The sequence below is a fragment of the Phalacrocorax carbo genome, chromosome 10 (assembly GCF_963921805.1).
Source record: "Phalacrocorax carbo chromosome 10, bPhaCar2.1, whole genome shotgun sequence".
NCBI lineage: Eukaryota > Metazoa > Chordata > Aves > Suliformes > Phalacrocoracidae > Phalacrocorax > Phalacrocorax carbo.
In genome coordinates, this window is record NC_087522.1 from 17984795 (window position 1) to 18001546 (window position 16752).

The 16752-nt window shown below is 48.0% G+C and overlaps 1 protein-coding gene across 4 annotated transcripts in view; it reads left to right on the forward strand.

Moving 5' to 3' along the window:
- RAB11FIP3 (RAB11 family interacting protein 3) overlaps positions 1–16752 on the forward strand; it is an 81311-nt gene that overhangs the window by 41082 nt on the left and 23477 nt on the right. For 2 of the 4 annotated variants that reach the window (XM_064462130.1, XM_064462131.1), the window contains exons 3-4: positions 354–445; positions 13816–14003. In XM_064462130.1, coding sequence (XP_064318200.1) covers positions 354–445; positions 13816–14003 — 280 coding nt within the window. Of the gene's footprint in view, positions 1–353; positions 446–6911; positions 7039–7813; positions 7975–13815; positions 14004–16752 lie in introns of those variants that run through there. The other 2 variants (XM_064462133.1, XM_064462132.1) reach the window with 2 other exon arrangements.

The following is a 16752-nucleotide window of genomic DNA, read 5'->3' on the forward strand; positions in this document are numbered from 1 at the left end:
CTGCCCATAGCAGGATTAAAGCCTTCTGGGAGAAGAAGATGATGTAAGAAACAGAGATAGGGAGGAAACCAGGAAAAGGAATGGAGACCACGGTGGGGTAGGAATGAATCCAGGTCCCCCATTGGAGCAGGCAAGGGGCCTCGTAGGACCTCTGCCAGGGAGCAGCTATCCCAATTGCCTTCCACCCATGGTGGCAGTAGGATGCCTGGAAGCAGAGGTCCTTTCTGAAAGCTGAAGGCACAGGTGTGTGCAAGAGGAAGTTCTTGTCCTTCTGCTGTCATGACTCCCAAAGCTGTCCTTCATTTGAGGGTGTGTGTTTCCTTTTGGTGATTCTCTTTTATTTTTCTCTGCAGATCCTGACAGCCAGTTGTATGATATGGGATATACCCCTGAGGAGGAAGCTCCGGCCTGTCCTGATGAGTTTGATGACTTCGTCACGTTTGAGGCAAGTAGAGTGCTGTTAAATCCCACAAATGTCAGTTGTATACAGTGCAAGACTTGAGTACACGGGGTTTGGCTGGGGCAGAAGATCATTTGCTGTGGTAGGGCTCAGAGGTGCTTAACATGTAGTAGAGACAGATCCTCTAATCTGTGGGTGACTGGCCCAGAGAATGTGCACAAGCATGTGGTGCTGTTAAAATTGGTGTTCAAGCAAAAACCCACAGCTAGTGCTGTTTTAGCTCACAGAATACCAGAGCATGGTGCCCTGGGTGAAAGAGGGAGATCTTTTTTGTGGTGAAACACGAGCAATGTGGGAAGGGTGCCTGCTGCTGTTGTGTTTGTCTCATTGCTGGAGCTTCTGAGGTTAGAGAACCTGAGCCTGATCTTGAGGCGTACCAGTCGGGTGCCTACCTGAGAGGCAGGGCAGAGCAGTTGCATGTTGGCACTCGGTGCTGTTTGACCAGTAAAAAGCAGAGCAGAAGACAAAATTTAGATTTTTCTCTCTGTTCTTGGGCTTGAACAAAGATGCTTAACTGACATGTTTGGGTTTTCTTTTTCCTTTCGTTAAAGTTATGGCCTCTATCAGTTCCCTTCTGGCTTCCTTAGCACAGGAGGATGCTGCAGTAACATCCTGTATCCACTTTCCCCAGCTAGAAAGGAGGAGGCTGTTACAGTGACCTGTTGGTCTGTGTTCTTGGGCTTTGCTTGGTAGGCTTCTTCCATTCCTGCTCTGCTTTCCAGCCTGGAGCAGAAGGTGCTGCAGGTGCCTTCAGAGCAAAGGGTCTGGCTGGCTCCCTAGTCCACGTGCGGACTGACTAGCTTCCTTCTGCTTTCCCTTTTCCAAACTTCCCTCTTCAGGTTTTTGACTCTTGTGTCTTGGAACTGTGGATGTTTTTATCACACAAATTGTTACTTGCAAAAGGGACTCCCAGCCTCCTTTGTATTTGCATGCAAATATATACGTCTTTGCTTTGTATAGTCTGTAACATGTTGTTTTGGCCTTGTAACCTCTTAAAAGCCTCAAGCTATTGTTTTGCGTTTCCTAATGATAAACTGGATGTTGGGCAACCAGTCTGACCCATGTTGGTGAGAAGCACAGGTCTGTCACTTAAGATGGGTTGAAGCTCACACTTCAATTTATGCTTGACAGTCAACCAGGTCATCATCCCATTTCCTAGCCAGGCATGGGTTTTCTCTTGAACTGGTACGCTGACTCCTCTTCTCGATCAAGGCAACTGACCTGCACTGTCACCCTGCGCAAGTTGCTTTTTACCTTAGGACTGCTTGGATGAAGACAGCCTGAAAGGCTGGAGAACCTGGGTTCTTCCCCCAGAAGGCTTTCAAGGGCATGTTGAATATTAGATTATTTTTCCTTTTTGAAAGATAGTCACAAAAGTGAGTGATACCTGCGTAGAAGGGGGACAGGAAGGCAGATGGGTTTTCATATTTTTCCTCTATCTGGTACAAGGTCACAAATGTGCTTTTTAACTGCTGGACTGAGTGGTTTAGAGGCTCTGACAGTCTGCGTTGCAGTGCTCGTGCAGGCAAGGGCTTTTGCTTTTTGCTCCTCCGACCTGCATCAAGGGATGATCTTCTCTGAGATTCAGAGCAGAGATGTTTTCTAAAGGCTAATTTGACATAGATGAGCTCTGTCAGTGCTGCAAGCTATTCTGGGCAGGAATACCACAAGCCGGTGTGTGCCCCACTGGGATGGGATACTTCTGGTGCTGGGCCATCGTTTCCTTGAAATGAAAAGGTGACCCAAAGGAAGAAGGTGACAAATCCTGAAATCTCCCTTTCAGAAAGAAGTAAATGAATTCTTATATTGAATTCAGGGTAATCGTCTAAAATTCAGAGCTCTGTTGGTGTCTACATTTAATACGCTGGGGAAGAATTACCCTTGTTGTCTTGGATACATGATTCAAAATAATTTCCAGCCTGCAAGGACGTTGTAGAGGTTCAGCAAATGAGAACAAGATAGAGAAATACTGCTCAGCATTGTGAGTGTAAAAATAAATTGGTGTCTTGGGTACGTGGTTTTTTGTTCTGGTTTAGCTGAGCAGTGAGCTCCCAACGTGTGTTTTATTCCACATGTCCTGTAGCGCTGTACCTTGGAAAGCCTGAGCTGTTTCAGGGAGAGGGGAAGAGAGAAGCCGTTGTGCAAAGCAACCTGCTGGGAGCAGCAAATGAGTATTTTTCACTGGAGCACAGTGCTGCCCTCCCTGGCAGAGCTGTCTGCTGGTGGGAGGGCTTTGTCAGGTGCTTCTTCATTAGGTGCAGCAGACAGCTGCTCTGGAAATTCTAAGACAGAAAACAGAATAAATGGCCTTTCCCAATATGTATTTTACCTTGTTTGGATTCATCCAGAAGAGAGGAGGGGGAGAAAGCACCATTCCAAAAGCGAGTGCATTGCCTTTCCTCCGACTAGACTTTCCACACCACCAAAGAGCAGTTTGTGTTTTCAAACGTCCCCGTTTCACACATGGGAAGACTGTGCACAGCAAAGATGCAGCTCTAAAATTTGCCACTATGTGGGACCACCAAGCAGCTAAACAGCTTCTTTCTCAGCCACCAAAACGCAACTGGTGGACTTCAGACTATGGCTGAGCCCCTCTTGCTTTGGCAGGGCTGTGGGACAAGGGAGCGCAGCTAGCTTTTCTCCTCTCAAGTCACACCAGAGGGCGTTTGAAAGGTGAGCTGAAGAAGTGGCGCTGTGTTTGCTGTGCCATAGTGCTGAGAGTAATTGTGGTGGTTGGATTTGGAGTATCAGCTCTGCTCCCCCTTAAACAGCACAAAATCACAGTGGCTTGAGTGCTTGGCTCTTACAAGTGTTGGGGCCTTGACAGAGCTTTTCTCCTTAACGTTTGTCCAAACAAGCGTAAACAAGTGCTTTAAGCAGTCTAAATGAAAGTGTCTCTGTTAATAAAGTTGTTCTTGGTGACTCATCCCCTCTTCTGGTGGCTTTCAGCAGAGAGCTGAAGATCTGTGGAAAACCCTGAGTACCCAGTATTGGTGTCTTTCAGTGAGCATTTGCTCTACAGAGAGAAGAACCAACACTTGGCGTTTTCCAGTAGGGGCGTAAAAGCCTCTCGAAGGGAGCAAGGTCTGCACTCCAACACTTCATGCAGGGACCTTTGTGATGTCAGATACTTCCACAACTCAGTTACTGGTGTGGCTCCTGATGTGCTGTGTGCAGCTTCTGGCTCTCATAGCACCTTGCCAGGTCTGTCCAGCAGACAGGTCTATCTGTTAAACTGTTTTCAAATAGGATTTCTGGTTGCATGGCTCCACTGAGACAGTGGCTCGCATGGGATTGGAAACGCAGGAGGAAGTGTGGCGGCTGCAGGGCAGCTGGGTGACAAGCTTACTGCTTTCTCCTCCTGCAGGGAAACATCACCAAAAAATAATCACAGCGCTTTTGACTATCCTGCTTTGTAAAAGCTATGTAAAAGGAGCTTGGAGTCTGTCTGTCCAGATGCCTGAGTCCTCTCCTGTTTTCCCCGAGGCTGGGCTAGTGCAGCTTTGCTGCTGACTAACTGGAAGGGAGGAGTTATCCTCGCCTCCCTTGCAAGCTCCCATGAAGCTTGTGACTCAGTTCTGAGGTACAGGGATTCGTTTGCAATGTCCTGTGGGGGGGAGAGGTGAATTTGGAGTTAGCTTTCTTTGCCTGCTGTGCCTTGCCCTATGAGAAGCGCTCTCTGTCTCTTCAGCTCTGACTGCTGTGGGTGGACGAGCCCACTTGAGCAATGCAGAGCGGGAAGGCAGACTCTCCCAAAATGAAAGTAAGCCACAAAAATTTGGTGTGCTGCCAGAGTTACGCTGGAATTGGGTATGGAAATGCATAATCTTAGGTGGGCTGGAGGAGAGGCAGAGCCAGTGCAAGGTTATACTCAGTAAAGGCTGGTCGGGAGCATGATAAACAGCACACATGCCTGTTTTAGCCTGGGAACCTGGGCCAGCAAGGTCATATAAAGGACCTTTTTAAGATCTGAAAAGCAAGGCAGCCAAAATTCCTGAGAGTGAGGAGTGCGGGGGCAGTGGGGCAGGCAGGGAGGTGCAGCGTTGTGCAGTGGTGTGCACCCTGCGCAGGGCTGTTGCCATCTGCTGGGCAGCCGCTGTGGCTTCTCAGTAACAGCCAGGAAAATGCATTGCCCTGAGCCGTGTAGAGCCACGAGAGGACTATTTTGCTTTCTGAGAACAGCAGCGCTAATCAGGCATGCAGCAAGGCTAACCAGGCATACAGGTGGGCACCCTGCAAGCCTTACCCTCCCCAGGCACGTACCCTCTGGCCAAACATTCAGTAACAAGTTGTACAGCACAGTAGGAAAGGATCTGGGGAGTAAAATGGTCCTTGGTGAGCTCCCTCATCTAGTTCTGTGCATTCTGGGAGGAGAGGCTAGTCCTGGCTCTCTCCAGCCTGCCTATCCAGAGGCTACAGCTGCTGAAAGAACTGCTGCTTCTGTTAAAACTGGAGTTTCTCTTCATGGGGAGCAATTGAATATAATGCTTCTTGACGAGCAAAAAAATCAGAGTGAGGCAATTTATATCCACGTAGCTGGATTTCTTCAGCTGCTCAGAGTTTCTGCAAAGGGGACCAAAGCTTGTAGGACTCCAGCTGTGCACTGGTAACAGAGAAGCTGTTGCTGAAAGTGCATGGGGTACCACAACTGGAGTGTGCAGGAGCTGTTCCTGGAGGCATCAACTATCATTCCTTGTGGCGTATGTTTTGCAATGAGCCCACATGTATTGGTTGTACGAGCCTGCTGTAGACTTGCAGTCTCTCTTCCTGGTAGCCCAGTGGGCCTTTTGAGCCCTTCTTTCATATTACAGGCTACCCAGGAAGTAATTTGCCCTCCCCTAAGGCAGAGAGAGCTGTGCTATGTGAGCAGAGAGAGTATTTGGAGCATGTGTTCTTCAGCAGTGGACCTGCCTTGCAGTTGTCATCAGTTTATGTGAGGTTTTTCCTTCTCTGCCTCTCCATACCACTCTTACCAGTGGATGCATGTCTGATATAAAGGCCAGACAGTCTGAAAAGGCAGGGTTAAGCTTTCCAGCCTTCAAAGGCAACCTGCCTCTGAGCTGGAGGGGCTCACAATGCCAGGGCAGACCTGGGGTTCAGCTTGCCAGCTCTGCTGGGGACCCTGTAGGCTGTTCCCTGGCTATCCTAATGCAAGTATAAGGGTCTGCGGGTCCTTTGCCATGCTAGCACTGCTGTACCACTGCGGTGAGGATGGGAAGATGGAGATGAGACAGCAGTGTGTGAAGGCTGCAAGTCTTCAGCCCTTGGCTCAGCTGTTCTTTACCAGTGCCGTTCCCGTGTCTCAAAGGTCTGCCCTCAACAGGCTTCTCTTCACAGCATTGACCCAGAAGCATCATTGTGGCCCAACAAAAATAAATCACAGATCCCTCTCCAAGGCGGCTGCTGGAGTTGGTGTTAATTTTGTCATAAACAACTGCTGCACTTAAAAAACTTGTAGGTGGCCATAACTGCAGGGCTGTGAAACATGATGGATATAGTTTTACGTCTGTTCCTCTGTCCCCTTGGGGAAGCACAGAGCCCTGAGCAATGTCCCCACTGTCCCCAAAGCCTCTCTGCTCTGCTGCACAGAGAGGCAAAGGGAGCTGCCCATCTCTTTCACATGTGCAGAGCGCACTTGCTCTGCATGTATGAATGTGACAGTGCTGTCATTCACAGCAAACAAGTGAACGGTCTATTATCTTTGTATTGATTAGGCACAAGAAAATACAGTAATAAAATCACTGAAACTGCTGGAACAAACTCCAAAATCAGTCCATGATGACAATTTGGTAACAAGCCTGAAAATACCAAGGAAATTTAATATATTGTGTAGACTCAGTACTGGTTAGAGGAAAGGATGGGAGTATAAATTGAGCACGAATGTCCCTGAAGGCAGGACTCCAGTTCAAGGTTATGGTGAGAAATTTCTTTGCTGGGCAGAAAAGATCCTAATTGGAGTGTTTGCCTTGCACAAAATAGGTTGGAAGAAGTTTGGAAAACAGAGACCTTGAAGCCTTATCGTGAACAGTAAGTGTAGTTCATGAGACTGAGAAACGTGGGAGTTGGACTGCAGCATACCGGGCAGGCTGGGGCGTGGGGTAACAGCAGCATCAGGAAGCTGTGAGCAGGCCAAGCAGCACTGGAAGCAAAGGTGTCTCAGTAAGAGCTTGGAAAGTGAAACTAGTGGTGATTGGGATTTCCTAATTAGCTTTACTGTAGGTGCACCTGACTTTAGGCTCCTTGCAGTGGTGCTAGACCTTCCCTGAAGTCTTGCAGCACACACGGAGAAGCTGGGAGAGCAAAAGGGCTGTGACCTGCTCAGTTGAGTGGCAGTCTGGACAGAGCCAGGAAGACAGCTCGGGTTAAAGCATAACTCCCCTGCTGCCATGCTCGTTAACAGGAGTCCTTGCTTTTTTTGGACTCGGCACAGAAGGTCAACTGGTTATCAAGGTGCAAGATTCTTCCAGTCAGTGTTGCTGAGTAGTAGGTCCTGGTCGGGGCACTGTGCTTCAGGAAGGATGTGGCCCAGAGGAGAGCAAGCATAACCTGGAGAAGATGAGAAAATATGATTTCTGAAGGTAATGGAAGGAAGGAAGTTTGTTTATACTAGACAGGCAGGACTAAGGGAGACTGAGGTTTGAAGTATGTGAAGTTTCTGTAGAGAGGAAACAGGAAAACAGATAAAACCCTCAAAACTTCTGGGTTTGAGTGGCACAGTACAAACTGTGTGCTGTTGAGGATTTTGTCTCTGTACGCCAGCAGCCTGTGGATCAGGTCACCCTGTGGTGCCGGCTCTGATGGGGCTCCTGTGTTTGCAGAAAGCAGCTCCTTCGTGAGGGCAATGCAGAGCTGGGGCAGTGGTGGGGCAGGTGTGTTTGTAAACTCAGTTATCGCCAACAGCCGAAGCACCAGCCCTTCTTTGAGGGCAATATTGTCGTTGTGTATCATAAATTGCTATTTGAGTCACCTGAATGGTGATTGTGATTGCTAATCAGCAGCAAAGTGCTCCTGACGTTCCCCCAGTGAGCAAGGCAAGCTTTATTCGCTTTCTGTTTGTGGGTATAAGGAAGGAATTTGTTATTTAGTGCTTAAATATTCACCAGAAATATCGGGAGGGATGAGATGAGCCCTGGAAGCCTCTATAGGTCCTCTTCAAAACTAACATTTTTAACTGGTGATTGTTTCATGGGAAAAGAAGGCACACGCACCTGGAGCGGGGCAGGCCGTTGCATGGAGCTTCGAAGGCGTGCTTTTATTTTGGTATTCACGTAACCAGGAGGGCTGCGGTCACACGGCAGGGAAGTGAGCCTTAGCTCGCCTCTCCTTATCACAGAGTCCAGGAGGTTGGGAACAAAAAGCGCTCTGTTCAGGACGGGCGCTGAGTCGGTAAGCCTTGCACCCAGCGTCTCCTGGACTTTGCTTCCCTCCTGCCTTGCAGAAGCAGCCGGCAGCTCCTGGTGGTGTGTGCTCCTGCAGCTGGATTTAACTTGGGCGAGGAGGTGATGTTTCTGCAGGTGGGTTTTGAGTGCTAACGTGAAATTAGGAAGGATTGGGTTTCTAGAAGGAGGCAGGTCTCCAGCCCTTGGACTGTTCTCAGCCCAGAGGTGCTAAGAGTGAGGTTGGACATCCATCTGACTCCATACAGCATATTTAGGAACAGCCTTTCTTCCCTTATAGTCCATGGGGTGTGTGCATATGATGGTATCTTCTTAGTCCTTTCTGCCTGGGTCTCCTGGGGGGGAGCTGGACCGGGAGGGGTGGTGGCTGCAGGCTTTCAGGGCACTGAGGACAGCCTACAAGATCTGGTGTCTTCCAAGTTGTTCTTTTGATTTGGGGTTGATTGTTGTTCTGGTTTTGGGGTTGGTTTGTTTGTTTTTGTTTGGTGGGTGTTTTCAGTTTGCTCTGACAGATTGCAGCATGGTTCTCTTGCCCAGCCTCAAGGGGTACTACTGAGCGCAGCATCCTTGAAAACCAGTTTCAGGGGCTGGCTGTGTTGCGAACAAGGAGCAGTTGCCTTCGCCCTAGGGTGAGCGTGGGCTCCCTGGCTTCTCTGAAAAGCAGACATTGCCCAAATATGCAGGGAGAGGCAAATACTGTAGCCAAGAGGTCGGTGTCTTGCTACCGGTGGCAGCCTCCGATGTGGGATCACTTGGTGGCATGATGGGTTTCTGGCTGCCAGCACTCAGAGGCTGAGCTGCTGTGGGGTGTTTCAGGGTTTTGGGGGTGGTTGTATTAATGTAGACTCAGGTGGGACCATAAACACAACTTACCTCCCTTCTCCCTGCCTTTAGGTTAGTTTAAAGCCAATTTAAGTACAGGTTGCCTGCTGCAGGATTGGGCAGGTGCATGTCCTCGGCAGGCTGATGCTACAGTGCCGATAGCCACGCTGGGGTCGGCATCACCGGCCAGGCTATGTCTACGGGGTGCTCTTCTCACCCCTTCTCCTTTTGGATGGAGCCTGTCCCACAGCTATGGTGTGCAGGTCTCCAGGCATTCGCAGGGCCGGTGTGATCTTGGCTTCAGACAGGGCAGCATTTCCAGACTGGCACTGGCACAGGGGGCCTGGCTGCAGTCAGCAGGCGAGGGTGTCCTTGGAGGGCGGTTCTTGTAGTCAGTCCGTCTCTCCCGGTCTGTCCTGTGTGCAGTTAGAGCTGGTGTTCATCATAAATAGGCTCATGCTTGCTGGGAAAACAGAGTTCTTTCTCCTTTTCCTCTTCTTCTGCTTCCCTTCCTGAGCTTCCGAGTGTTTGTGGACAAGGACAGCAGAGCTTTGGGATGCCAGGATGGCACCGGGCACAAGCCCAGCGGAAAATGCCTGGGAGCCAGACTTTGCTTGTCTCTCCAAGGCAGCAGCTTACCAAAACTTGTGCTAGAGCTTCTGTCCATCACAGATCAAAGCTTAACTTGTCCCTGCCTGGACCTTGCAGGTGACTCCCAATAGCCTTGTTTTCTCTCCTCATGCTCCAGTGGCTTTTTTTTAATCAATGTGGGTTTTATAGCACTTAACAAGGTTTAATCAAATGGTCTTTACTGCAATGTGTGATCAAAAGCCTGGAATGGGTGAACTGCTGCTGGAGAAGTCTCCTAAAGGTGCTTCATTGTCTCACCTGTTTTATTAGGGCACATTACATCACCCCAATGCTGACTTCATCTATTTATTTCCTTTTAGAAGCAGGAGGGCTCACTGCCAGGCTTTCAGATCACTAGTGTTTTGCCGAACACCTTTGAACAGGCAGAGATATGGCCGATGTCATGCTCAGCCAGGGCAAACAGGTCTGGCGCTGGGGGAAATACCTCAAGGAGGAGTTAGAGTTGAGGGTGGGAACTTGAGCTGAACCATGATTCTGTTTCAGTTTGGGTGCTCTGTGTGTGCATGTGTCCCAGTTTTAAGGTCTGAGGTTTACCTGAAGCACCTAAGGATACACTTTATTTAATAAAAACTTAAAATACACTGATGCTGGTGACACCAACCCCATTCTGAATATGGTGGGGACATTCCTGGCAAGTGCTCCAGGGCAACTGTAGCCAAGCCTGGCTGTCCCAAGCCCATGGATGTCTTTAAGTATATCGTGTTGGGGTTTTTTGGTTTTTTAGGTTGGTTTTTGGTTTGGGTTTTTTTTTTTTAATCTGGAAAATGTGCTTACTTTCTGCCTGCTCACAGAAATGCAAACTTGGCTGAATGAGAGATGTGGCAGAGGGATTTAAAGGGTCAGCACACAAACCAGCTGCTCATGAGGCCATAAAAAATGGCTTTCTGTGACCTGCAGCTGCACTTTTGCCCAGGGCACAGATGCTGGGTTTTGCTTTGCTTTATCAGGCATCTGGTAATACCTTACCTGAGTCCCCTTGTTGGCCTCTTTCTTCCTTGTGGCTTTTCTTGAGGTTTAGTTACTTAATCTGTGATGAAATGTAAAGCAAAGTTCTCCACGCTAATGCTCAGGAGAAGGACTTTGCTTACAGTTTCAGCTGCCTCTTAACTAATTGACTGTGTAGGTTTAATTTTAATAGGGCACTTGTGTTTGAAATTTTATCTAGGCTAGTGTTTTAAGAGACACATTATTCTTTGCTAAATACAAAGAAAGTTTACAAATTGTGTTACAGGTACCTTTTTTTGAATAAATAAAATAAATTGCTGCATATCTTCAGTGTGGCTGAAGGAGGATGCTTAATGTACTGTTGTGGTGGCTACTTCTGGCTCCAAAGGGTTGATCCCTCATGCATCCTGTCTGTACTGGTATTTCCTGTCTATAAGATGTTTTGTAACAGTTTGATAGATAAACATCTAACTAAGGGCACTGAGATGTTCTGATGCCCTGAGCTGCTCAGCTCCTGGTTATGGTCCATATTGAGAGGGCCAGCAATGGTAACCATGACAGGGTGTTTCTTAATTTACTTGTGGGTTGGGATTCTTTGGGGTTTTTTGGGTGTTTTTTTTGTTTGGGTTTTTTTTTTTTTTTGTAATAGCTGTCTTTGGTTTGTGCTCATTATAATACTTCAATGTATACTTAAATTTAAACATCTAAAAAGGGGGTGGGGGAAAAACCCCAGCAGCATTCACTTTGGAGTCTGCAAGCGAAGTTATTTCCAGTCTGGTATTAAATCTTTTCAAACACGCAAAAAGCATCCCTTTGAAGCATGCAGGTAAATCTGCAGATGTGGATGGCTGCTGTCATCTTTCAGGCCCTCTGCTGCATGGGATCCCTGCTGCTTCCCTCCCAGCCAGAGCCATATCAGTCCAGCACAAAGTGCTGATGTTGCTGCAAGCGCTGGGGACATGCGGTACAGGCTGGAGATGGGAGTGTTTTTCCCCCAAAGCAAAACACAACCAGCGTTGCAACACAACATTGTTCAATACGCTGAAGCCTGACCTCTCCTAAACTTGGTGTATGATGCAGATAGCCTGGAAAAATACTCGAATTGCCCAAGCACACCTTCCTCTGGAGGATGGGGAGCTTATGGGCTCGACTCAGGGATGGTGCAATGTCCTCGTGACTGTAAGCCAGCTGGGAGGCCAAGCCTCCTCTTCTAAACCTCCTCTTCCAAACCTCCTTTGTTCTCCTGCTCCAGCATTAAGAACCTGACTGGTGTTTCTAGGAAGTGCAGCATAAATTCAGTAAAGCACTTAAGCAAGTCCCCAGCTTCAGGTATATAAGTAGTCTTGCTGGATTTATGCTTTTTTAAAGTGGGTGGGGGTTTTGGGAGGCTTTTGTTTTTATCTTGAAGGCTAGTGAAAGCTGCCTTCTCCCATGCTAGGGATGATGTTCACTGCAGCACCCTCTCTTCTGTTTAAATCAAGTTCACTTGAACAACCCTATCTTCTCCTGTACTGACTTTAGATTCCAGTTCTGTGAAGGTTTCTGTCATGTTTAACCTCAGGATGGTGTCCATAGGTCAAGCCTGGGTCCATGAAAGCTGAGCCAGGCTTACAAGAGGGGCTCCTGTCTGTCTCCATCATCCAGCTGAGTCTGTTCAGTTGGCACAGGGGCTAATGAGAGCAGTCAGCAGGGAGTAAAGCAGGGGTGTTGACTTAGTCATTTTTTCTGCTCCCCAGTGTCCGTGTAGAATAGGAATGGCTGTTGAGCAGTTCTCCATCCATCCCTTCAAGGTTTTCAGAGCATCTGTACAAGTTCTTGCTATCCCTTTTTGGCTTTGAATGTGTTGAGGCAGCCTGGGAATCTGTGGGTGAAACTAAATGAGGCGTTAGTTGTGTCTTGAGCCACTTTGCACCAGTGAAAGCTGCAGAAGTTCTTTGGGCTGTGGACTATCTACCCAAAACAGGAGAATCAGGCCAGCAAGAGCAGCACTTGCAATGCCTAGGCAACATGATGGCAGCAGGGCGTTTGTCCCTCTTAGTCTGGTGCTCTTCTGCTGTACAAATACAGCACGTGCCCTAAATAGCTGCTCTTGTACTGAAGGGCAATGTCTGCAGCAATAAGCAGGACTCTTCCATCCTGCCGTATATGTACCCTGCTCTGAATGAACAGCTCTAACATAATTTTTCATTCTGCTGTTGCAAGGACAGTAGTATGTTCGTGTATTTTCTTTCCAGCTGCTATAATACAGGGCTCTGAGAAATCTCATTTTCTTGAAAATCCTTGGAAAAAGCACTGAAAGCTGCTCTGTGTGCTCCCTGGCAGAGGAAGAGAGGTTTTCTTCAACATTGGTGCCTGTGTTCAAAATGCTGCTGCTCTGCCCTGCTGTAGTGCTGGAGGGGGTGCAGCCAGCAGCTGAGCGTGTTTGATCCCGTTGGCTGAAATTCCCATGGAGCAAATGGCTTTTCATGAGCATCTTTTTTTCTTGAGGCCAGGCAGGAGGGCTCCCATCCCTCTGCCCAACGCCTCCAGTGACAGGATCAGCTGGAATTCAGCACCAGCACTGACAGATCCCACCACGACTGAGATCCCAGAGCCAAAAATGATTTGATATGTTCTGAGGTGTGCTGGGGAAATCCCATAAGTGCTGGGAAATGAGCTGGCACTTTGATGCATAATGAGCTTTTTGCTTTAGGAGGGTGTTTCTTCTAGTGCTCTCCTCCAAATGGTGGTTCCAGGCTCAGCACTGTGTGTGTCCAGGGAGGGCCGTCCCTGCCCCTGTGTATGAGCACATGGGCAGGACTGAAGATGAATGCCTGCCTAAGGGGTGAAACTGGGAGGAAAACCCAGCCTTCCATGCTCATAGCGTGGTGCCTTAAAAACCAAATCATGCTTCTTTCTTAGAGCCTGCTGCAGGTAACAGATGTGGTGAAATAGTGCAAAATATTCAAGTTGCTGTTCCAGCTGAAGTGCAGAGATTTGAGTGTCCTGCTGATGCAGTCCCTGCAAATGAGATGCTGTACAGAAGATGTTTATAAACCAGCTTATTCTCTGTTGAGGGATGGAAGGTGCCCTTGTATTACTAGACAGGGGGAACAAGCACTTTAAGGGCTAACTTGTAGTTTTGAATGGTGGGGTTTTTGCAGAGAATTCAGATTATTAATGTGTCCTCTTAAATTGGGTGAAAGCAAAGGTCATCAGAACTGCTGAGTATGCAGTGGGTAGTCCCTCCTGGACTTGAGAAATTATACTTGCTCACAACAAAATCTCCCTCCAACTCTTTTTTACTATGTATTTCCATAATCTGCTTTCCAAACACTGCTGTTGCAAAGCATGTGGGGCAGCACTCCATCCTGGGACCTGGAGACAGAGCAGCACCTGGATGCGGGGTATGGCTCATGCTGCTTTAGGAGGCTGGATTTCTGTGCTTAGAAATGCAATTCAGCACTAATCAGCTGCCCCATACATGCATTGTCCTGCTCTGCAATGGAACTGCATAGCTGTATACTATCTTATTTTTTTTCCTCTTGTGTTTTTTAACAGGCAAATGAGGTGACTGACAGTGCTTACATGGGCTCAGAGAGCACATACAGTGAGTGTGAAACCTTTACGGATGAAGACACCAGCACACTAGTACATCACGAGATGCATGATGAAGTAGAAACGGACAGTGCCATTGACTCCACTGTGCACTCGGAGTTCACGGATCCTATTGAGGAGCCAGAGCATGGGTGAGTGGGAGCAGTGAGCAGCAAAACTCACTGTGCGGGGCAGGAAACTGTGGCAAACGGGGAGCAGATGAGGACCAAGGGAGGCACAGCCTGAGGATTTAAAATAAAGTGGGCTGAGTCTGTCTTGCTGAAACTGGTTGGTTTGTTCTTTGTATTTGTAACTTCTTGTGAGACCAAAATAGCTCTTCTTTAACAATAATAATAATAATTAGACTGCGCCATGTGTAGGCTGTTTTGGAGCTCAGCCTAGCAATCTCTTTGAGTTAATTGGTGCTTGCCTTGGGAGAACTTCTGTATCCTCATTAGCATTTTTAACCTCTAAAATAAGTTCTCAGATGATCCAAACACCTGAAATACCTGCAGTTTTTAATCTACCACTTAAGCCAGAAATGCAACATATAATTTTCAAGTCAGGAGGGGAACTCATCGTGTTCTTGTTTTTCCTAAACATGCATGTGCCCTTTGATGTGCAACCCCCTCCTGTAGTAACTAGTTTTAAACTTGTGCCTGAAGCACAGAAGTATGAGCTAAGATCTCTGTAGTGTGTCTGAACTGCTGCTGGCAAAACTGCTCCTGGGCCCGCTGCACTTCCTAGATTTTGCAGGAAAAATTGCTTTTTTGGGGCTGAAACTGGGATGCTGGGAAGGCAGGAGGGGAGGGAGTAACTCCTTTAATAGTGACCCAAGAGCACCGGTCTGTGCTGAAACCTCTGGAACCGTCAGTGGTTAAGGTCTGTGAATGCACAGAATTTTTTTGGCCAAAACCACACCACCTAGGCCCGGTGCTTTGGTGAGTACTTACAGTTCCCATTGCTTTTAGAAAGCACCAGCCTTCCATTCCACCCCAACATCACATCTGGGGCCATCAGAGAGGCAGTGAGCGATCAGTACTGCTGGGCACTCAGTGCCGGGACTGAAAGGGTGCTGTGAATTAGAGAAGAAATGAGATTAGCTGGCTAGGCTCTCCTTGCCCGAGTGCGCTCAGCTCAGTGACAGTTAAATCGGGGTATAATCAGTTGCTGAGCTCCCCTACCGGTCTCTGGAGGGGCCATGGCAGCCTGCGTGCGCTCTCATCCTCTGGAGAAAATGACATGCCTCCGATTCACCTGCCTGTAGGTACAAAATACTTTGCTTGGGAATTTTTTTAATATTAGGTTGCTCTTGAGGCTTCCCTGCTACTCCCAGTGTGGGCCTGGGCAGGTCAGGTGTCCTTTGGGTATTCTGTCCAGGCGCAGTGTGCCCAAATTCCAGGTAGCCAAAAAGTCAAGGATCACTTGGCTTAAAGATTGGGAAGGCTTGAGACAGAAACCTCTGCAAATCTATTCCCCAGTTGTTATGGGCTGGTTTTGGTGCCATGAAACCCCAGGCAGGACAACAGTTCTACACTTCTAGTGCCCAGAGCTCTTCCAGGGGACAGTCAGTAAGTACAATCCAACCAACGCAGCTGGTGGATTGAACATTGCTTTTCAATAGCTGTTAAAGCTCAACATACCTTAGATGGCTTGAGATTAAGTGGTTATTTAGGCTGTGTATAGTAAAGATTAGTTGAACTTCGGATCTCAAAACTGCTAGAGCCCCCAGCAGGTGTATATGAAATACTCATACTATTTATTGCCCGAAGCATCCCTGGCTAAGGGTTTCCAGATGCCCGATCAGATCTGCTTCTGTATGGTGCTCACCAAACCATGCTGCTAGGGATCTGGGGTTAGCTTTTGCTTGTGAGTTAAAAATTCCTCCCCCTGCCTTCTATTCCTGGAGAGATTTCCAATGCTTTTAGTGATGGTCGTCTGGGTGCAGTGCCTGACTCACCACTGGGGAGGACGGGTTTCTGATGGATCCTGCTATGGGATTAATGGTGCTTCTCAGGGAAGGCGTGCAGGTGCCCACAGACTGGACTGGACTTGTCTGCAATTAGTGATCTGCTGCTGTTTTGGCTGGACATGTTTTTATTAGTGGGATAAGGGCAAATCCTTCAGACAGTGCAGGGTTTTTTTTATATAAATGGCCTATCTGTAATCTTTTTTCTTTCTGATATAGTACAGCAATCTAGTCATACCCCCATTTACCCTCTCCTAGCAAGTGGATGAAGATGGGGGCATAGCCTGAGATATCAGTTTTTATAATAATGCAATCTTTTCTTTTTTTTTTTAAGCATTTAATTTTGGAGAGGAAAGTGGTCCTAATCGCCCCCAAAACACATACCTGTGGCTTACAAACACGTGGGGTGCTTTCACAGCCTGGTTCTTGCAAATCCCCCCTGCCTTTTCCCCCCAGTTTAAAATTAAACCTCTGCAGTCCTGGGCAGGAAAGTCCTCTGAGAGTGGGCTCATACTGCCATGGTGGCTTGACTTCATACAACTGCGCTTGTGAAAAGATGTGTACAGAAATGATGACTTCCGTGCTGAGCTGTGTCCCCTCTGAAGCAAGGGATGTCCCAGGACCTGTGCTGGGTGTGCTCAGGGTTTAGGCTGAGGCTTAATGCACTACAGCCTTCTGGATCCAGTGTTTAAAAACACATGAAACAGCATTCCCCCCTCCAAGACTGGCATGAGCATGTACAGCTTTTTTCCCAGCAGAAGCCAGGGAAAGGGCTGCTTTGCCTTCCCAAAGGGTCTGTCACTGCTGCGTTTGGCAGCTGCCTGTAAACCACTAGGATTTGTGTCATGGGGAGGTTACAGTGTTAAACCCTGGTGCTCGGCTCTTGAGAGGATTATACAGCAATAAGCGAGCGTGAGCTGGGCACATAGGCT